A 23,105-nucleotide genomic window follows, 5' to 3' on the forward strand; every position below is an offset into this window, starting at 1 on the left:
TACCGACCTTGGGTACTGACAACCCAATAATACTACTAATATCATTTGCCTTGGTGAATGAATTGTAGCAAACATTGAACAAGGATGTATAAACGAAACATTGTTGGCACTCCTGAATTTTCACACAGCAATCTCTGTAGATGTAGCCTTGTGTACTTAACCCAGTTGCTATGGTTTTGATAATGCAATAGTAACTAGATTTTATATCTATGTTTGGGCTTCGCATAGCCTCTTCATAATCACCCACGATTAAAAATGGCAAGTGACCTCATTCCATCAACACCATGTGTAACTCTTCACAAACACATGTTCCTCAAGTGTCTCCGTGGTTTATGTAACGTTAGAGAAACACTTGAGGTACTGTCATCGCAGTTCGACAGGTGGTAAGACTCCTTGCAATGTACCTGGTGGATTTGTAGCCTCCATAGCACTCCAAAAACCGGGCGTTTTGGGGGTCTTCAGGGTCTTTGGGAGCTTTTATGTGCTATGTTCTGATTGCATATAGACAACATAGCCGGCCTGGTTGAATTACTCCCGTTTTTTGGAACTGGGCTTATCAGAAAACAGCCGAAGACCACCAAACCCCCAGTTCTATAAGCCTGCTACTAGAGCTGTGTACCTAAACAAATTTTAGGTACAGGTACAGGTACAGGTACACAGGTTTAGGTACAGGTCCGGACCTGAACCTGTACCTAAAAAATTCGACCAATTTACATGCTCTTCTGAACTCTTTCAATAGCAACAAAAACATGTATACACTTGATAGTTAAGGTTTAATTTTGGTTTATGGAGAATGCTCAGATAAAATATAGGCAAAAGTAAGGTATTATTGTTTTCATGAACACACTGTCCTTACATTGGAACCCATTGGCGACCAGCTATTTCCACATTTAAGGTCACAAATAGGCATAAAATTGGTGTGAAATTGTTTAGGTACAGTACCGGTACGAAAGGGATTAGGTATTTTGGACCTGTACCTAATCAATTTTTCCGGTACAGTATCGGTACTGAGTATCGGTACACAGCTCTACCTGCTACGGAGGCTAGTGGATTTGCACGATCTTGGAGCTTCAATACGACCTCCTCGGTCGGATTCTAAGAAATGCTGAAAGAAATTTGGCGAAGAGATAAGAGAACGTTCGTGCCAAGCTCCAACCTCGCAGCTCTGTCAGTGTGTTTATCTTTGGGAGTTTTACTCGCATCACGCCAGGCTGAGAACGTCAGGACAGCACGGCAGAGTGGCCAAAACCAAACTCTGACAGAATTTCCGGTGTCATCGAAGAGCGTTTGGAGGTCAACGCGGAGTGTAAGCAACTCCACCGCCGGTCGTGCGAAGTTGTCGTTGTCGTGTAATTGCAACCTTAAGTTGGGAAAAGGCGGGAAAAGCATGGCAAAAAAAATCTGAAAGAAAAATTTGGCAGAAAATCTGACAGAATTTCCGGTGTCATTGAAGAGTGTTTGGAGGTCAACGCGGAGTGTAAGCAACTCCACCATTGGGCGTGCGAAGTTGTAGTTTTCGAGTAACTGGCGAGATCCTACCACACAAACGCAACCTGGGCGGGAAAAACATGACATAAAAATCTGAGAGAAATATTTGGCAGAAAATCTGACAGAATTTCCGGTGTCTTGGAAGAGTGCTGGAAGGTCGCCCAAAGTTGTATTTTTCGAGACCGTATCACACAAACGCAACTTGGGCGGTGGAAAAGACAGGAAAAGCATGACAGAAATGTTTATAAAAGAGAGCAAACTTAGACAAGTATGCTCATATTCATGAATGAAGTGACTAGAAACTAGTAGTATAGTCTACGTAAGACGGCTACGAAATACTCACCACTAGTACTACAAATTACAAGGTCTAAGCACTTTAATTTCAATATGTACAACACAGAGAACATTACAGGTACATGTTGATATGTTGTGACAGAAATTTCTGGCATAGAAAATGACAGACATGTCAACGAACATTCCAAGGTCAAATGAGAAGGTGCGGAGAGAGGTCATAGCTTCGGCATCATTGTTCTTAATGACACTACCCTACAATTATTGTGTCAGCGGCTTGTCTAAAGGGTCTGCCTATACTGAGTAGCCTGTGGCTTGGATATTCATTCTGATTACACATTATTATGGCGGCATGGTGCTTTGAGGATGGCGAAATTTATGGTGCTCGTTAAAGACTTTAACAGTCGCCGCGAAACGTGTCTTTAAACGCTCTAATTTGACGGGCTTTTAATTATGTGCGCCAATTCATAACTTACAGGTCAGAAGGCAACAACAAAACAAGATGGCGGATCGTCTGATGATAGTGACCAGATCACCACTGGTTCCATGTCGAACACACTCCGCCATTTTGAACTATAAATGTGTATCATCAAGGAATAATGTCCTTGGTACCATGAATTTGAGAATAAAAGAAATGATATGAGTGATTAGAAATGAAGAAAACCCCCAAAACAGAAAATTGAAATAGTAAAATTGAAATGTGTTTTTACAAAACTCACAGGAGGGAAACCAAAGAGAAGCTAACATTACATGATTGTTTTGCAGACAAACAACCCATAATTCAACCCATAATTCCTCAGTGCTTGCGTCAGTGGAAAATCCCCTAACCCAGTGGTTAGATAGACTACCCAGTATTTATCGTACTTCGGTATAATGACCCCCTTTCTACCTGGCGTTCCGGAGGTATAATTATGTTTTGTGCGGGATAACAGGCGTGTGTAGGCGACTTTCCGACCTCCTAGACTCTGCCACAGGTTTGACATTTTTCCAAATCCCGCCATCTTTGTGTCTGGGGCGAGGCTAAGCCGGGGGTTTAGTCCGTCCTTGTCGCGAGGCGCCACCGGATTTTCCCTTTGTGACAGATTGTAGCGAACAGTAGTCTGACTATACTAACCAGTATGTTGCCCTTACGCAACGTTAAACAGGAAAAAACGTACAAAATTTGATTGAATTCTTAAAATACAGTCTGAAATGTACCTGTTGCCGTAACATAATCAACAGAATTTTTAATGCTAACATGTTATATAATTGAAAGTTTATTGCAAATTCATGCCCGAGGGCTAATTGCAAGAACATGATAACAACAGTAAACAGTAGAATGATAATAATAAATAATATATACATGTATATCAGTTTGTAAAAATCTGTATGCAAAATATCGTATTTTTTCTAGTATTTTAATAGCATTCTACCCAACTGTCATTTTCCATATTACAGACAAGCAACCTAGCTGTTTAACAAAGAATTTGGCTGATGAAGATATCATGATGATTTCAACGCGAATCGTGCATTTTGATCATATCATTATTCCTGTGAGAATTGTGCTGTTTAGTATAGTGTTTTTACACCGTTGGGAAGTCTGATTTAATGTATATGTATTGCATTGTTTTCGCACAGATTCCAGAGGGAGGGAGGGTACGTCCTGGAAGTGGACATCAACGACAAGCTGGACATCATCTGCCCGCGGCTCTTCAACCAGTACAACGTCATGTACGAAGTCTCGCGAGAGGGTTACGAGACTTGCAACTCTACCGGCGGCAGGTTGTTGCTGAGGTGTAATCTCCCCGAGAGGGACATTGTCCTGACCATACTGTTCCAGGAGGTCAGTCCCTCGCCGTTCGGACTGGAGTTCGTGAAGGGAAAAGATTACTATTATATAGGTAAGTTCTACATATCTCAACCAAATATATTTTACACCTTTTCTTAAAAGACTTGTGTCTCAATTTAGATGCTTAAATCAATTTAGATACTTAAATCTCCAAGCAGATCAGGACTAGAATTCGAGAAGGGAAAAGATTACTATTATATAGGTGGGTAGTGCAGCTCCCAACCTAATATATTTTATACCTTTTCTTAAAAGACTTGTGTCTCAATTTAGATGCTTAAATCAATTTAGATACTTAAATCTCCAAGCAGATCAGGACTAGAATTCGAGAAGGGAAAAGATTACTATTATATAGGTGGGTAGTGCAACTCCCAACTAAATACATTTTATACCACGTCAAAAACTTAATCTCCAAGCAGATCTTTCGGTAGCTGCAAAGACGGTATCGCCAGGCAGTATCAATTTGTCAGTCGCCGTAAAAATATACCATGTACCAGTACAAACAACAAAGCCCAGTAAAAACGCCTTAAACCGTCGAAAATAGGCAGAAGCCTAACCTCTGATTGGAGAGTATCAAATACTAGTACTCTCGAGTGAAATACTATTAGTATTAGTTCGTATTTCTAGTGATGACTACTTAACCTTTGTCCTAATAGTTACTACTAGTTACATAGATTTCGGCCGTAGTTTACAGTTTTCTATCTACCTACGGCGTTGACAAACAATTAAAGAGATATCAATCTGTAAGAAATCCATGCTTATTCCATATCTACTGCAACAATCAAAGGATTAATAACGGCTTAAAGCAATTATTAGTGCCTGGCTATTCAAAACAACGTTGCCATAAACGCATACTACAAAAACTAAAAAGATACATGAAATGCTTTTTCTTCCTTTATTATAGTCAAATAGTTAAACTCCTTAGAGGGGCAACGTAAACCAAGGTCACCACAATAGATAATGTACGTCTTACGGCGAGCTACCGCAATAATTTATGCCCCTTCAAGTCGAAGATGCCAAGATATGCCTTTAAACGTTTGTGTAAATGTCAGAGGGATTAAGCCATGAAAGGTGGGGGATTAAGGGTATATAATAGAAGCCCGGTGCGTCATGGCTAAAGGCACATAACTGAGGGCCTGCATGGAGGTAGTGATTACGAATTACGCAAAATTTTCGCCGCCAATTACGAATTACGTTAAAGTTTCAGAGCTGATTACGACTTTACGCTTTGCAGCTAATGTTCTATTACGAATTAGTAAGTATGTTGATTTTTTGGGAGGTTGTCTACGGATTACGGAGACTAAAAAGACCTGATTACGTCTTACGAAAAAGGGCATGCAGACCCCCATAAGGCCATGTTGATTTGATTATATGGATGACATCCTCTGGGAACCCAAAATCTGATGCGCGCGTGCGAATAAAAAAAAAGTTTTGCAAAAAAAAAAGTTGCTTTCACTATGTGGTCATGAAGGTTGAACAAATGGCACAGAATATGTTATGGCGAATAATCTACTCTTCGAATTCATTTCTTTACATTTTTGTCTTTTTTCCTTTGATTTTGGCATTCTACGACATTGGTATCGTTTCTAAATGTTTTCCTTGCAACTTATGGTATATTTTTGCTCATGTAGCAACTGTTTTTCACGATTTACAGTATGGTTGAAAACTTTTTTTTTGGAAACGGCCGAAAATTCATGCGCGCGCGGATGTCATCCATATAATCAAATCAACATGGCCTAACTACGGCATGGGGCTGGGAGAGAGAGGCTTTATCGTTAGAGCAGGGATGGCGCCGGGAGATCATTACTGTGGCGGGAACGGTTAGGATTGACCGGGATGTCGTCCCAGGAGACATATTAGCCTCCACCAGACTCCTCTGCAGGCCGAATAAATAGTAAAAATCGGCCTAAAAAGGGATGCAACTGCGCAGGGGAGTTGGCCGACCATAGATGGTCCAATTTGCTGGCTTACTCCGCTGGCCAGTAGTGTTCCTTTTTAGACCGATTTCTACTGTTTGTAGAGCCTGCAAAGGAGTCTGGTGGAGACTAGAGACATATAGCGAGGACTGTAGCTAAAGTTTTTAAGTTAGGAGCCCTCTGCTTACGAGGTAAATGTACAGAGGATTACGAGGGAATATACTCGAGGATTAGGGTTGAGATCTCCCAATTTCGCATGGAGATGAGGGAAATGACAAGTCGTGAAGGGAGGACAAATTGGAAACGTTAATGGAGAGGACTAGCCTCTACCAGGCTTCCGGAGGCGGCTGGAAAGAGTAGAAATTGGCCACATAGAGAGATAATACGCCAGGGGAGTTGGTCCGCTGGAGGTAGAGTACAGTTTGCTGCACCCGAAACTGTACTCTCCTGTATATCCTATTGTCGTACCTGATATAACGCTATTTGGTGTATTATAAAGACAGATACAGGACCCTCAAATCGTTCATCGTTTTTCTCCTTTTTCGGTCGATTTCTTCTATTCACTTGACCCAAAGATAGTCTATTAAAAACTACGACTACGCCTCCCCCCCCCCAAAAAAAACGAACAGTTAACGATCGGGAAGAGCGGTTGTTTATCTTGTACTTAGAAGCTCCGCATGTAAAGCCGCCGTGTTCTACCAGGGGTCAAACGTGTATCCGTTCTTGGCGACACCGTCCAAACCGGGACATGAGGTAATGCGTACAACTCCACAATTACTCCCCACACGCGAGTCAACCCTAAACTCTAACTGCCTCCCCGTGTGGCGCTATTTCTGGAATCCAGACTCGTCGTTAAGTCTAATTAACCTTAACGTTGAACGCTCCTGCAATAAAAACAAACGCCCGCACGCGAGACACAAGCTACGGGGAGCTGACACGCCACTGGCTTCGCCTAGTCTCCATCAGACTCCTTTGCAGGCTGAATAAGCAGTAGAAATCAGTCTGACAAGGAATGTAACTGGCCAGCGGAGTTAGCACAGAAATCAGGCAAATTGGGCCCTCTATGGCCGGCTAACTCCTCTGGCAAGTTACATCCCCTTTCTAGGCCGATTTCTACTATTTATTCGGCCTGCAAAGGAGTCTGGTGGAGACTAGGCGGCTCTGTGCCAAAGTTGGTACTCGCGACTTTGTCGGTATAGCACGGAACAATGCCGGTACAACCTGTTACAAGTCTCCCATGACCTGGCCGCCGCTTGAAGAGGCGCTACACGAACTTTCCTTAGTGTGTGTGCTTGGCCCTGCAAATATAACACAGGTGTTTGTTCACGTTTGAATGCAAACTTTTTGGGGGGCCTTTGCAAAGGTTAGCCCTAACTTTGCAGATGCATTTTGGACAAAGCAACGTATTCATAGTACTGCAAACGCTTTTCTGTCAAATATGCCACTTGGAAATAAATTGCAAGTTTATAAAAATCAAAACATTTTGCTTTTCTCCTAACCAAAACATAAGATACGAAAGGTAACGTAATTTTTACGTCAAAGATTGAAAGAAAAATTGTACGTCAGGGAACCGGTGTACTTTTTTTGTCAAACCACCGAAACTACGAAAATAAACTGAAGAACACTTAAGAAACGCATACCTGGCATGACATTGACAAGTGCATGACGAAAAGACCGAGAGGTAGCATGATTGATAACTATAAATACAATGTAGTTGACAAACTTGTCACCATACTTGTATGGGAGGTATGAAAACTGACGACAGAGTAGTGCTTGCGGATTTGCAAATGAACCACCAAGAATGTCATGGAAAACTGTTCCGTCAACAAACACCCAAATAACTGGGAGAGTTTACAACAAATACGCACATAGCCGGGGGCTAGGGTAAAGGACGCGGAATTATAATGTTGTTGTGGCGGCATCCTTGGAATAGTTTCCAAAGTGTCGCCATACCAGGTGACTTAGGTTAGGTCCCTCTAACATATCAAAACATTATAACAATAGCCGGTACCAGATGTTTAATAAATACAGAAACCTTATTATTAAGACCTGTTATAACATAGCAATTATTAAGAACTGTCCATTTTAACGTTACAGATGGTTACAATAAAGTTTTTATCGCCAGGAGAGTCGATTTAAGAATTGCATTATGAACGAGAAAGAAATTTAAAAAAAAATACGTAGAAACCAAAATAGAAGTTTCCTAGCAACGCAGTGTTAAGATTCTAAATGGAGTTACCTTAATATACTTCCATTGAATGGAGACTAAATTTGTAACCCTGAGTGCTAAATCTGGAATGTTACATTGCGTCCACAAATCCTTTGTCTGTGTGAGCTGTATGTTGTGACCATGACTTGTTCCGTAACTATCAGATACAGTTCCACTGCTGACATAAACTCGGGAATTCCACCTGTAGAAACCTCTATCCTAAATCAACACCAGGAAAGGAAAGTCTCCTGTTCTAACCTTCCTTTCTAAGTCTAGAGTAAGCCTACAAAAACATTCCATTGTCGCTACCTAGACCGAGCGATGCACATTTGCGTGTTGTAGTAATCAATATTTTCTCTGACGTTTGTCAAAAGAAGCTTACACCAGCGCAAGTGCCTTTTAACAGTCTGGTATTAGAGGAACACTAGTCAAAACAACTTTCCCGACAACACAGTTCTCACAGACCGTACTCCGTAGTGGAGCCAGTGACCACTTGTGCAGTACTTTCGTTAACGTTGCCTAGAAGTGTCTTGCTTTCTGTTGCGTGGCAGGTTGCCAACATATGTGAACACTAGTTACACTGTTTTACTATGTACAATGTTTAACACAGAGGCCTGAGTATGCTTCTTTGTGCGTTATGTTTTCAAATATATTATATATCTAACCCTGTTTATAATATTCTCAAAACACAAATCGCACGTGTAAGTACACAAAATAACAAACACATGAAGCGCTGTGTAGCATAACAAAACATGGCGTCACATGGCATTGTCTAACACAACATGACATGGTACTAAAACATAGCGGTCAATGGAACACTAGTCTGGCGCCTAACAAAATAATACAGCTTTTAACCAGACGTATGCCAGGGTAGAGGCTCCGATCTGGTACAATTACCGATTCATGACATCAGAGATGTCGATTGGAGTCTGTAAATTTTAAGAAAGATGTTCGCTTAAAAGACAGAGCTTTTCAATTTTAATTCATGTCACTTTACATCAATGGATCGACTTGAAATTTAGGATTTCTAAATGTGCCCTGATCGGAGTCTGTCGAAAAAGACTTGGTTGGCATCTAGCTACCTAACCTGACATACAGATAAAGTTACCATGGTTACAAATAAACAGAAAAGTGCAGAGGCAATTAAGGTACTCGTCTGTTTGTATAGAGATGAATAATTCTGAAACAGGTGTTCAACTATACTTTCATAAGTTCATCTGTGTTGGTAGTTACCTGTTTAGAGTTAAAACTTTAGATCCAACACAAAAGAGGTATCTGGTAGACGATGTCGGCCCCCGTCGCGGTTCAGTGAAGTGTTCAACTAAATCTGATGTTATTTTCTGTTTTAGCCACCTCCAGCGGTACGCCAGACACTCTAGACAACAGAATCGGCGGCAACTGCGAGTCACCCACATACATGAAGCTCACCATCAGAGTAAGAGGAGGTAGGTTCGAACTTATGTCTATTTCTTTCTCAAGATGCGTGTTAGTCTTAGATCTAGCCTCGCATCCAGCCTCCTTCACTTGCTAGGTTCGCTTTCCAATAGACCTACACAGCGACAGCAACCGTTGGGACACAGACTGTGACAGAGCAAAGTTGAAGAAGGCTGGACACTAGACTAGTGTTAGCTAAGTGGTAAATGAAGGCAGTCTGTTTTTATACTGTGTTAAACTTAGCTTAGCTTATCCAGCCTCCTTCGTTGCTTGGTTCGCTTTCTAACAGACGTACACAGCAATGACAACCTATGAGAAACGGAATTAAGCTGAAGATGGGCCTAAGAAAGATAATATCATCATAGCCTGGTTACCAAAGGATAAAGACTCTGGAGCTAGAATAGGTCTGGTAATCAGTCTAAGACCATCAAGGAGCTTGAAAATCTTTGGTACCATCTAAACAGTAATCTACAGTCACTTCTAACATCTGCTCGGAGATTTAGTTATGTCGAGGCCGACAGTTTTCATGCAGTTCAGTCGACAAGTAGAGAGGACAATGTCCGTGACATTGGCATTGTTTCTGACGTGATCCATGCCTCCCGCGGGACTGTTGTGTCTATACAAACCTTTCAAGTCGGCAGTGATGGATCAGTAGGAGCATGCTAGCTGACAATCCGTCAGGGAAATACCCAAACCGTGGCTGTCCTTGATTACGGGACGGCCCCAAACATCACTAATCCAATTTTCAAGAGAAAGATGTCTTTAAATCACTTTATGCAGTAATTGTTATGATTCAACTATACACTGGTAGTTTTCATGAACATGCCTCTTTTGTATATAGATACCAAAAACTAAAACCGTGGCTGTCCTTGATTACGGGGCGACTCCAAACATCAGTAATCCAATTTTGCAAAGAAAGATTTTAGCTTTCTGTAAATCACTTTATACTTTATATATTGTTATGATTCAACTACGCAGTAGTAATTTTAATGAACACACCTCATTTGTATATGGACACCAAGGAAACTGCAAGCAAGGCCGATTAGGCGGATACTAGCATCCATAGGACAGGATTTAACTAAACCGGTTATGTAAAAGCCTGGTATAAACGCTAGAGGTGTTAGCCAGGTTATCCCTGTTAATCATTCATCCGGTTATCTGAAGTCTGGTATGAAACGAAAGAAATGGGACACAAAAATTGAAGAAAAGCAGCTTGACCTAGAATTTCTGTGTTGAAAAAAATCATCCCGCATTGTCAACGTTATAAGTATCGTTGGAAGCTATTCTTGGCTTGGCTGACGAAAATACAATGTAAAATACTATACAGTACTACATGAATAAATTGCACCTGTCATGTACAATGCATTAACTCTAAACTCGGATTCGTGGCAAGCGGTCAGGTCAAACTACAGGGCTTCTGGCGGCAGGTAATGACATTGTGTAAATCCCTGTACATGTGATGTCAGTCGTGGTTAAGTCTTTGATTAATCACGGAGGCAACATTGGGTCACAATCAGATTAAGACGGCAGGGCCTCGGATGAGACAATTCCACTGTTAAGTGTTTTCATCGAATTAGACCCAATCACTGCATTTGATGAAAAGAAGGCTGCTTGGTTTTAACTCGATGGGGAAAACATGTTCAATAGAAGCGTTCTAAAAAATTTTGCCGTTTTAATGTACCAGCATTTTACATTAGGTAAGGGTTTCGGGTTAGATCTAATCTCCAAGCAGATGTTATGAGGAAAATTATGGGAAGATAGTGGTAAACGAAAACAAGGCGGCCAAATTGATGCTGTCATGAAAATATGTGGAATTCTTATACTGTCATGAAATTTCATATTTTGGGTAGTTACATGTTTAAAGGTAAAACTTTTGTTCCTACTGAAAAAGGGAAATGTTCTCACCAAGAGATTTCTTCACTCTGGTCTTCCTCAGTAGACTGACCCAGTGAGGTTTGTCACGTGGCTTCTCTGAAGTGTGACGTCAACACTGGGTCAATGTAGAATTCTTATTTGTCATGCAACGATCTTTTCATTCACTAAATTTTCTTCTCCTTTGCATATTTTTCAGATCCCACGGAAAGGTCAGATTCAACAGGCGGCAATCCCCCCGAGAGAGGAGATGGCGTAACGGACCTACCGTCAGTGGCGAAGAGCGCCGACAGGCGGGTTAACTCGGCTTTGCAGCTGAGAACGAACATTGTCACACTCCTACTGACCGCCCTACTGGCCACATTGTTCGGCATGTTGAGACTATAGCAGTGAAGACTGAGAGAGGATTTATCTACAGACTTTTAAGGATGAATGAAAGAAGACTTTAAAATCCACAGTCACCGCAAGGATCAGTGTGCAAGTTGAACAAACTCGAGCGTTGGACAAATTTCACCGAAAAATCATCAGAATTCACCGGCCAAGAATCTGGATATTGCGTCTCGACCACCCCGAACTTCAGACGAAAGCTACTGAGGAAAATATTTTGAACAAGGGTTGAAATTTTCTATGAAAGTTTAGCTGGAAATAGTGAAGACAACAGCAGGATTCTGTTGTGACCTATGTGTGTGTTATTAAGTCCCCGTTTTCTCGATGCGAAGGTTTTGTACCTTGTGAATTGGCAGTTGCAAGAGAAGACGTATTGTCCACCAGCCGTCTCCAAGGCCGTGTAGTGATGGTATTGATTTAACGTCGATATCAGTTTCACAAACACGAAACGGTTGACAGACTGCGAGCGATTCACAACGACAAGACGTCCCGACCAACATGGAGACAATTTGTCAAAGTTTACCGCCTTCTACACAACAAAGGCGAGTCCATAACCCCAAATAGTTTATCATATATCCCTTTATCATTGATTCATGAACACTAGCATTACGATTATCATCATCAGTTAATTCTTAGATCAATTTTTGGAACACAAAAAGAAGTTTGCCTCCTGACTCGATATATGTTTAAAGTTATCTCTTTCTCTAGATAGAAGCAATTTGTGGAAATTGTTTTATTTAATTACTGGTACGACGAAAGAGCTGCTGCTTATATGTAGAAGAGCTTTTCCAATTCATTGAACGTATTTTTGGAAACACAGGGCATAGCTATAGTGCAGTCATACATGATCAAACTTGTGTGTTTTGCAAAGTGTGAATATGCTAATGAAGCCACGTTGATCATCAGAATGTCGTCTATCGGTTTTATGAAAATTACCTACTGACAATCCAATGGAAATTATGACAGCTTCAAGACAAGCGCATTTACTTTTTACCCAGTTCTTTCTCCCTGGCCCTCTTCGATTTTTATATTTCAATTTTTCGACGCTGAAAAAGAAAACAGAGCACTGAAAACATGACAAGACCCCGGCGAATTCGCCTCGTAGATTGACAAAACGAATTATTTTAAGAAAAAAATTACAATTTTGATTGTAAAGATTTACAATTTTATATATACTTGACCCTCCATTTTGTTTTGATATCACAGACGATGCGGCACTATGTAGGGCTGTGATTAAATTCTTTATTATATCTGATGACAGAAAATATTTTCTGGACGCGAGTGTTGAGTGCTGTATCTATCCACGAGATATCAAAAAGTGGCGATCCATTCAAAACATTCCATCTAAGTCATTCCACCAAGTGCAGACTTTACCATTCACCAACCAATCAAACGTTATTTTTGTGCTTTTACGCTACAAAAGCCCGGATGGCCTAAATTGTGCTCTTTTCCCCTGAAATATTTCATAGGCCCCCATATATTTTAGTCAAACAAATCCTCGTAGGAAATATCACACAAATGTTACCCACTAATGATTAGAGTTATAGTGGAGTAGCAAACCATCCCGTGCTATTTTTAGTTGACAGTTACATCGAGCATCAGTTTTTTTTTAATTGCTGGTAGAGAATCATTTGCCGTGCGGTATTTTTTGTTGTACTCAAGAAGAAAAAAATGTGTCTGAAATTGTAGATCGTGTGCGAAGGCGTCGCACAGTAAAGTGCAGTACGTAATGTAAGTAACACATCGTCTGTACACGAGTGATTCTGTAAATATCTGTCCAATTTGTTACGCTGCTGTGTTTTATGTTGTAAGTTGTGTAAAATTGACGAAGATCCTAAGATATAATTCTGCACGTGGGGCCCACCACAGCTCCGCGTGCAACTTGCTTCAAAAGCAATCTTGTACATTTTGTACAGAAGTTCAAATAAAATGTTTTACAGCTTACATTTTCTTATGGTCATTTATTTTACTGGGTGAATTGATAATATGATAAACGTTTAACGTATTTTCAGTGTTAGCGCTACAAATACTTAGGTATACAAAAACGAGTCACTTACCTGTACTACTTGTCAATTCCGCTAGATGGGGCCTGTACACTGCCAAAGTCACACACTAGTTCATAATACGTATATCCATGAGCTACATTTCTCTGACCATGGACTGCCCCCGGAAATTTCCAGTATTCCAGGAGGTTGTATATTGGAAGGAAAATGTCACCTACATGCACAATAAAAAACAAACGAATAGGTAAATTCAAGATGTCATAAAGACCCATTTAATTTTCAGGCCAGAACAAAAGTAGAAACAATTTCAATTTGGTAAATTCAAGGTGTCATAATCACACCTGTGAAATTTATATTCAGGCCAGAAGTTGCAGAACAACTTACCCAAAACAGTAGCCTGTCATTCAACAAAGATGGCGGTTCCATTCTACTCCTGATGACGTCAGATTTAAAGGGACAGTCCACTTCATAGTAGGGGTCAACAGATTTCCATCTTAAGCCATCTACACACACTGCAGCATCTACATGTAACCTGTCACCAACATTTTCCAAGGAAATGGCTTTTACAAGTCTTTAATGGGCAAAAAAAGATTCTTTTACTTCACAGCATATTCAATTCTCTCTCCACATATATGCAAATTTCATGTCAGTAAATGCCATTGGGAGAAGGCACTTGGATATTCTACACATACTAGTACATGCAGTAATTTAGACAACATATCAGACCTAGTACCATGTTAGATAAAATACATACACAGACCATGTAAAATATATACCCTGTACATGTGTGGTTTCACATTTTTGTACACATTTTCATTTTGTATTTGATTTGGTAATGTAAATTCTGCCAATTCATTTACCATGTAAACATTCAGTAATACATGTACATATAAATGTTCAGTGTACATAATTTCATAAATACAGTAAGTGTTTCAACAATTAGCACAAATGCTTAAAAACATTGGACCTGTAGAACAAGCTTTATTGTACATCATAGTCCCATATTTCACAAATCAGACAGACTAAAAATTCATTAGAATATAAACTGAAGTCTATACATTTGCGAGGATCAGGAATTGACTATGTACTTCTTTACGATACAATTTACAGTGTACACTCGTAAACAATATGAATAATGACTTGGACATTCTTTGGTCATTATTTCATTTTACATTTTGTCAGGGATGCAACCATACATTCTTACATATCATACCATATCCAAAATGTTTTCCATAAGTTCTTAAAACCTAAATGATACAAGGAACAACACTCTGAATCAAACACCAAACTACACTCTTCTCTTGGCTCCTCTTTTCCCACCCCTCTTCACTTTACTATCCAGACTTTTCCTTGTTTCCCCTGATTCACTGTCACCCTCACTCTCCTGACCTTCGACCTGACCTTCCTTCCCATTGGACAATGACCTTTTCTGTGAACTCTGACCTTTAGGCACGACCTCTGACACAAACCCCCCACTGGTCTCTAACTCCTCCTCTGAGGAAGTTCCCTCTGACAGATCAGCATTTTGCACTACAGCAGTCTTAGTAGTGCTCTTTGCTGCTTTACCCTTACCCTTACCCTTTCCCCGCCCTTTACCCTTTCCCCGGGCACCCTTCCCAGCAGCCACTGGGCTTCCTCGGGCAGATTTTGACTCCTCTTCTGCGTCTTCTTCTTCTCCCTCCTTCCGGTGGAAATTGTTGACGACCCTCCTGATACGCTTGCTCTTGATTTTCCTCTTCTCTTCTTCCACTTCCATGGGGAAGAACGAAGTGATCTTGCTTTGACTCTGCAAGAAGAAAAAAAAAAACAGTCACACTGACTGACTTTCATTACTGACTGACTTTCATTTCATGTGAGTTGGATATAAGAATTTCCGTGACTTAGCATTTTGTGTCCCACAATAATTCAATGTTCTTAGCAGGCTAGAAAGACACTTCAAAGTAGCCATGTGACAAGCCTCGCTGGGTCAATCTACAGAGGAAGACCAGAGTGACTGGGCGAAAGCTCTAGGTGAGAGAACTGTGTTGGATTGAAAGTTTTAACTTCAAATGTCCTGCCACTTACCCCATCCTCTATCTTCTTGAGTCCCTTCATAACAGGAAGCAGCACTTCATCAGTTTTAGTGGTGGTCCAGCCGAACCTCTGCATGGCAAACTGTCGGAGGGACGGGACGTCTGGCGCCCCCCATGCAAACGGTTCCTTGGACTGATCCACGGTGGGTGAGAGGTATGCCTCCACCACGGTGATGTTGGGAAAGCCCGGTGACAGCTCCAGTTTACGCAGCTTCGCCTTGATCGGAGTCTCCTGTGGGATCTTCTCCTGCTTTTGTGCGTCGTCCCACCATGCCCTGATGGTATAAAAAAGAAAAGAATTTGTAAGAAACCGATAAACAAACAAAGGCAAAAAGGCATAGCCTTTTTGGGGCCGTGGGGGCAGTCGGTTGTTAGTCCACTGTGTCTAGAGCACAGTATTGGAAGGCAGAGCCCATCCCTCTCCTTCCATCGTTCTGCCTCCCCTACCGGTACCCATTTTACACCTGGGTGGAGAGAGGAAAGTCATGTGAAGTGTCTTTCCCAAGGACACAACTTCTAGCCAGGAATGCCAGGAATCGAACCCGCAACCTCTCAATCTTTTTTGCATTCTTGTTTCTTACCTGAAAGCCTGTAAAGCAGCGATGCCCTCCCCTGGGAACTCCTGTAGCACCTCCATGGCCAGCACCTTGCCCACCCCCTGGATCCCCTCCGTGTAGTCGCTTCCAGTCAGCAGGGCAAAGTTTATCAGCCTGGACCGGTCCATTGCTGCAGGAAAGTAGGTAAGTTTTATTGATTTCAAAGAGAAGACTTGAGCAGACAAATATGGGACGGGGTACTTTATATCTCTACTCTACAGAGATGATGGCATTTTTGCAGCTAGGAAACGAGTATAAGAAAGATTAAATCTTTTCCTTACCTAACTGTGAAACAACATCCTTGCAATTGTAAACCTCCATGTCTCGCTGTTGGCTGAAGAAGTTTTTGTAGACCTGCCGTCCTCCAAACAACCAGACATCACTGTCATCGGTGATGGTACCCTCCGTCTGTTTTGATTGGTCGAGGAAGGCGCACTGCGCCTCCGCTTCTGTCGGACTCTGGACATACGGGATCCCAAACAGGCGCAGTAACTCCTTGAAGGAAATCGAAAAATCATTTTTTTATTCACTATTTCTCTGCTGAGCACTCAGTGGTTGTCAGAAAGAGAATGGTATACATCATTAGAACATACACCACTACCAGTGGACTAGCCTCCTGCTGCAGTGTTCTCTGTACTTGCACAATTGTGTGGCCCAGGGGATGAGGAAACAGACATGGGTGCTGTCCTGAGCTCCTATTGGGACTAATTTTCATAGTGATAAAGAACCCTGAGCTCCTAGTGGAAGTTCTGAGAATGGAAATGGGGTTAGAGGTGTATAGCCAAAAGCTTTTGGAAAGGAGGAACAATCAGTCTGACAGTGGGAAATTGTGTAACACAGGCTACGGTGCATATGATGTAGGAAGGAATTAAACTTAAAGCTAAGACTGACCTGGCTCTCTACATACATCTGCTCAGTGATGGAGGCAGCCAGTTTCTCCTGCTTGGCCTGCTGTGCCTGCAGAGTTTTCCTCTCTGTCTGCAGCTCCTGCTCTACCTCTGCCAGGTTACCGGGGTTCAAACCTTCCCATGCAGCGGGCCTAGAACATATGGGGGATGGAACCATCATCATTCCAAGGAAAACTCATCATGGCATTGCATGGCATAATGGTCAGAGCATTTGGTTCGGAACCAAGACTTAGAGGTCCTGTGTTCGATCCCCTGAAATGCCCTGATGTTGTGCCCTTAGGAAAGACACCTCACACAGCTTTCCTCACTTAACTCAGGTGAAAATGAGTACCTACAAATGTAGCTTTGGCTAGGGACATCTCTCGAATAGGACGTTAAATGGAAGTCCCATGTTTGGGCCACACATGTTAAAAAACCCACTACACACATTTTGAAAAAGACTAGGGGCATGCCCAGGTATGCAATGTTCTAAATTCTACAGCTCACTTCAAACCACCAGTGTAGCAGAATCATCAGCAAGTTGATATTGGCTACCTTAACCCCAAAGACATTAGACAATGACAATTTCTTACTGTTCCTGAGTGGGTGACTGAGGCCTGCTGGTACTGGGTGTGGAGGCTTGACTGTTAGCCTGGCTCCCAGACCTACTGCTGCTCAAACTCTCTGCAAACAGTCCTGGGTCTGGGAGGACATCCTTCCTGTCCACACGGTCAACCGCTCTCATGCCCTGATAAACAGCAACAATCCATTATCATCTTCAATCAGGGTTTAAAATATACATGTATGTACATGAAAAATGGATTATACCTTAAGCAGTGTTTGTCTGTATGTCTGCCTGTCACCAAGTTAACTCAAGAATAGCTGGATGGGTTGCTTTCATTTTCCTTTGTATTGCAGTTATACAGTAGTAGAGCTTCCAGTTTCAATATCTTCTGTCCTGAACATGGTATGGTCAATAATCTTAGGTGGTGGATAGCTCTTGTGCTCAGAAAGAAGTGACATAAGTTTGGGCCCTCTGCAGTGGCATTTCTGTAAAGCTCTAAACATTCTATGGAGGTATGCAGTCTCCAGTTCTACATGTGTATATAAATGGTATAAAAAAGAACATTCAAATGCACCATTAAACTAAACCATAGCTGGAAATACTCACCTGTTCAGATATGAGAAGATCGAAGTTTGCCTTCAAAGAAGGAACAGAGTTGGAGTCATCTTTACGAGTTTGTTTCCTCTGAGACTCAGCTGTCTGGAACACACTAGCAGGGAACAGTTCATCCTCAACCCCAGGCTTACTGGGATCCACAGTAACCTCCACAAAATCCTCCTCTTCATCTGAGTCTACAATGTTGATGGTAGCCATAGGTGGCTGCAGTTCTGGTCTAGTAGGCCTTCTGATTTGTCCTGGCTCTGGTAACGTTATAACTGGTATGTCCCTTTTCTGTGGTAATCTGCTATCTGTTGTAATACTGATAGTTTCTGGTGAGTCCTTTTTTCCTGCGTCGCTGAGCTTGTTTGTCGAATCTCCTTTCCTGCTTTGAGATTCAACTGGTTTGTCTGCATTTCTTTCCACTTGCTTCTCAACATCTTCTACAACTCTCTGACTTTCTGGTGCAGTAGAGTGGAGTTTCTTGTCGTGATCATGAGATCTGTCTTGTGATGCTACAGCTCCTTTTTCTTCATGCAATGCCTCTGACACTTCTATAGCATCTGTAGTGCACTTGTCAGTGATGTCTTCCTCGGTCTTTGAGTCTGTCTCAAGCTTTTGCCTTTTTGTATCAGCTTCTGGGAGCTCTGCTTCTTGAAATGTCCTTTTTCCAGAAGGAGAGGCACTTGTTGAGGATTGTTCTCTAGCTGTGACGTTGTCTGTAGTGGAGGAAACATTAGGATCACTGACTGTTCTTACATCCTTCTTCATAGTTTTATTGATATCTAAATCAGCCTTGTGGCTGCCTTGCAAAGAATCTGTAATTTCCTGAGACTTCTTGTCTTCTCTAGACTTCGGTATGTTTTCAGACGGATGCTCCACTCCTCCAGGTGTGACTTCCTCGTCAGAATCCGAGGTTAAATCCACGGGTGCGCCGGTCAGGTCCACCGACACGACCCTGCGTTCATTTCTCCACGGCCCGGGAGCTGCCCTCTCCTCTACAAACATCACATCATCGGTGGAATCAGCGCTCGTTTCCCCACGTCGCTCTTCTAAAACAACCAGATCAGGCTCTCTCATTTGCTGCATTCGGCGATGCCTTTCACAAAGATATGGTATTCCTCTACCCTCCTGTACAATCATAACGTCTGAATCTCGCTGTCTCCTGAAGCGTTCGAAAATACCTTTAGGAATTGGAGGATATTTACAAATCTTCTTCCCTTGCTTCTCCTCTTCTGAACTTGCTCCTTCTTCCTTTCTTTTCTTTATTTCCTGCTCCTTTCTTTCTTGCTCCTTTCTTTTTTCCTCTTCCTTTCTTTCTCTCGCTTCTTTTTCTTCCTTCTCATTCCTTTCTCTTTCTTCCCTATCTTTCCTTTCCCTCTCCTCTCTTTCCTGCTTTCCGACTCCTTTCACCAACAAGTAGTGAGCAGTGTCTTCTGACACCACCCTGCGGGATTCCACCGACGCCCCCTGTTGGAGGTACTGGGTAACTGCACCCGAGGCTTGCAGGTTCATGTCCTTGCGCACTTCGCCCAGCCGCTGAGACAGCTTGCTCCGGGATAGCAGGTTGGACAGCTGCATGTTCGAAAAGCTGTCAGCCTCCTGGGAAAAGATTTTACGACTGCCAATTAGAATTTTGAATCCCAAGGCTTTTCTGAAATCAGATAGAGCAAATGTACACTTATCTGACAGTTAACCAGATTTAATTGACTCCTTTCTTCACTTACTGTTAGACAGTTAATTTAACATGGAGAACCATTTCTCCATTCACAACAAAAATTTTCCTCAGTAAAGGACCCTTACCCACCTCTGGAACATGCCTGGTGAGAGTGAACAAATGTCTCTTCCTCATCTCCTGTAGGTCCACAATGATCTCATGCTGGATGTCAGGAGGGAGGGCCTTGAAGTCCTCAGACTCCACATCTACATTGGTGATGTCTTGGAATTCGGTCTGAAAAAAATTGCCTCAATAAGGGCCCCATACCCAACTCTAAAACATACATGGTGAGAGTGACTAAGTGAATTTATCCATACTTGGCATTCAATAAATTATACCTATGCATGAATTCAGAAGAGTTTACTGAAAATTTGAAAATGATTAAGACTACCTGAACAATCTCTTGTCTAGCCTGTCGTTCCTCCCATAAGTCCACATCTGCCTCCGTACTGTAGAAAACAATATAGCTATAGCATTAGACCCTGTCCCAGCAAAGATATGGAGAGAGATTTATCAATGTCTACGCCTGAAGTTATAAAACAAAAGTCCACAAAATTATCACTGCATATACTGTGTATGGAAGTATTGTAACAGGGGCCTGGGCCTTGTGTGTCTATTTTTCTGGATATAGTAGGCTAACAGCATGTGGGTGGGAGAAGATTGACAGTCAAAATGACAAGTCAAAAGGTTAGAAACAGGAAATGGAGTGAACTTGAGAGTAAGTTGATAGCACTTGTGTGGGGAAGATCTAGATTTACAGGCAGGATGACAGAAGGTCAACAAGTCAAGCACATAGAATGACATGGAATCTTTTGCTACTGTTACTGTCTGTGTCTACTACTAGTAATAATGTTTCGTTTAGCTCTCCCCATATCTACTGGCCAGCAATAATAATTTTTCACTCAGCTCTCCCATACCTGCTTCCCTGTTGTTCTGGCAGTGGAGGTAACTCAAACAAGTCCGGGTCTCCAGGCTTGTTGAGCTGCGGAGTGGGGACAGGTCCTGCCGACCCTGCGGCAGTCTCCCCACGCACGGCCCTGAGTGCCTGCACTTTCAGGTAGTTCTGCAGGACCTTGTTTGCCACCTTCCTGGTCTCCTTCTCTGCTGCTTCCTTCCTCTTCCTACGAGCAGCCTGAAATAGGGAGTTTTATGGCTCAATTAATGCAGCTGAAAATTAGTCTGAGTACCAGACTGTTTCCAGGGCCTACACAGGCTAGCTCCTCAGCTCCAGTGCCAACATGCCCCCAAAGAAATTATACCACAGCCCCTCTCAGTTAGGTCTGGCTAACTCTTGGCGCTAGTGTGCTATGGATCTGGCATCCAGGCTAGTAGAAAATAAGTCAGTGTATTATTCAACAGAAAAGACCTACTAGCTGGTGTGTTACACCAATGTCTGGTAACACAAACTATACTGTATACAGATATGGACCAAAAGAAAAAAGATTATTTCAAGCAGTTGCTGAAATTTACATGAGCTTTTACCATTCAACGAATTCAGGAATGGGACATCAACACAATATTGTACATAATGTTTTCTTTTTACAACAACTTACGAGAGTCTTCCTCTTGAGTTCTGGCATGCGTCCGTCGAAGACAAAGACCGGTTTGATCCGGTAGAAGAGCAGCTTGCAGATCCGGTTGAAGAGGACCTTGAGGTGTGGGTTCTGGTTCCCGCCTCGAGGATTCCAGCTGCCCAGAACTGCCTGGTTCAACCAGATACTCACATCTGGGGAGGGTTAAGGACAAATCGAAACAAGAATTCGGAGATCTCATACCTCCATGAAATATAAAATGTTTTCTTGGATTTTTGTCATTGATTGTGGAGATAAGGTTGTAATTAGCACAATCTATTTCGATTTATGGTTTTCGCAACTCAAATTGCATACATTTTGTATGTGAAAGTCCATCATCATTTGGCAAGGTTTACTTTACATAAGAGGACACAGAAGTTGACAGAGTTGGCATAGAGGCTGCAGAAACACACAAGGAAACATGACTCGACTGTTAACATAGGAGTCTTGTGATTGATGATAGTTGAAATCTGACCTTAAACTCCTCCATTAGATTTTGAAAATCTATCCAGTTGCTTGATGAGTGATTCTAAGCAGCAGTTCAGTATCTTATTATCTAGATGTGTAATCATAATATTCAACAACATATCCTGTATATGAGTCTACACCTGATTGACAGGTGCCTGTCCACATGAAGGATACCGACAGCGAGGACCTTCCCCTCCAGACTGTCCATCCTTACAGGACGTCCTGTCGGCTCCAGCAGCTTCCACAGGTCATGAACTCCCATCCTGCACTGCGCTTCCAAGCAGGCCTTGCCTGAGAAATGAACAGGAATATGTCAATACCAAGATGGTCGATGAAGGTTAGACATCCGGGTAATGAGATATGCAAAGAATTGTGCTATGTTAATGGGGTCATGTGGCGCAGTGGTAGTGTGTTCGGCTTGGTAAGAGGTCCCAGGTTCTAACCCGAACCCTGTCACCGATCTTGAGCACTTGGGAAAGGCACTTTACACGGCTTTCCTCACTTTACTCAGGTGAAAATGAGCATACCAGAATGATCATTATCATGATCGTGGGCATTAAAAAGAAAACCAAACCAAAATCAAATGGGGCTCCCGGGAATCAAACTCGGGTGCATTTAAGCTTGGGACTCCAATGCCAGAGGCCAAAAGGTCCACGGACCAGGATCCATTGCATAGAGCCAGACAAGCAATTTGGTAGCACAAAGTTGGACAGTTTGTTACCTTGTTCCTACACTAGTGTGGAGCTTAAACGCAGCTTCAATACCAACTTCCTTCCAAATTCTTGGAAGCCATGTGACTGTCCACACACATGCATGCACATGTAACTGTTATGCAAGGCCATGTATGAGATAGCAAATCAAGACGTTGTCATATAAATTCTACTCTTCTATGCCAATGTGAAATCACTGTGATTTTCTAACGTCTCTGTGTCTACAAAAACATAACCATACATAAATTTATGTAACAAGAAAGACAGCTTCAACAGCCCCCCTCCCCCCTTTGTACTCCACTTACCTGTGACAGTTCAGCTGTTTTAAGCCTCCTCAAAAATTCCCAGTGGCTGAAAACTGTAGACAAAACTTAGGAAAACCTTTCTCTTTAAATTTTTGTTATTTGCTCACCAATTTTACGCCTAAAAATCATAAATTTGACGACCTGCAGTTTTGCATGTTTTTTTTCAGCGATGTAGGTTAAGGAGTACAGAGG

At 42.1% G+C, this 23,105-nt stretch overlaps 2 protein-coding genes across 3 annotated transcripts in view; one reads left to right on the forward strand and one right to left on the reverse strand.

The window, feature by feature from the left end:
- The window catches only part of LOC109485069 (ephrin-B2a-like), a 46,370-nt gene extending 33,006 nt beyond the window's left edge, over positions 1-13,364 (forward strand). For both annotated transcript variants that reach the window (XM_019788496.1, XM_019788497.1), the window contains exons 2-4: positions 3,397-3,659; positions 9,079-9,174; positions 11,235-13,364. In XM_019788496.1, coding sequence (XP_019644055.1) covers positions 3,397-3,659; positions 9,079-9,174; positions 11,235-11,422 — 547 coding nt within the window. In that variant the 3' untranslated portion in view covers positions 11,423-13,364. The remainder of the gene's footprint in view (positions 1-3,396; positions 3,660-9,078; positions 9,175-11,234) is intronic.
- Positions 13,365-14,708: 1,344 nt separating this feature from the next.
- Positions 14,709-23,083, reverse strand: LOC109484993 (DNA repair protein complementing XP-G cells-like). The gene is made up of 14 exons (XM_019788365.1): positions 22,914-23,083; positions 22,073-22,189; positions 21,413-21,585; positions 20,777-20,991; positions 20,251-20,308; positions 19,950-20,093; positions 19,481-19,744; positions 18,152-19,225; positions 17,574-17,728; positions 16,985-17,132; positions 16,375-16,588; positions 16,079-16,223; positions 15,490-15,772; positions 14,709-15,211 (listed from the first exon to the last, which is right to left on the reverse strand). Exons 2-14 carry the CDS (start codon positions 22,158-22,160, stop codon positions 14,714-14,716), a joined length of 3,459 nt encoding a protein of 1,152 aa, XP_019643924.1. The 5' UTR covers positions 22,161-22,189; positions 22,914-23,083; the 3' UTR covers positions 14,709-14,713.
- Positions 23,084-23,105: the final 22 nt, after the last annotated feature.

This window comes from Branchiostoma belcheri, unplaced genomic scaffold (assembly GCF_001625305.1).
Source record: "Branchiostoma belcheri isolate BF01 breed outbred unplaced genomic scaffold, Haploidv18h27 scaffold72, whole genome shotgun sequence".
Classification (NCBI taxonomy): Eukaryota; Metazoa; Chordata; class Leptocardii; order Amphioxiformes; family Branchiostomatidae; genus Branchiostoma; species Branchiostoma belcheri.

What these genes read in the sequence shown, in the direction of transcription:
- LOC109484993 (XM_019788365.1), bottom strand. Translation starts at nt 22,160, where the DNA reads ATGGGAGTTCATGACCTGTGGAAGCTGCTGGAGCCGACAGGACGTCCT. An exon ending in CCAGAACAACAGGGAAGCAG is followed by an intron (nt 20,309 to 20,776) that starts GTATGGGAGAGC and finishes TGTTTTCTACAG; the next exon opens with TACGGAGGCAGATGTGGACT. An exon ending in AAAGAGAAAGGAATGAGAAG is followed by an intron (nt 19,226 to 19,480) that starts GAAGAAAAAGAA and finishes CGCCGAATGCAG; the next exon opens with CAAATGAGAGAGCCTGATCT.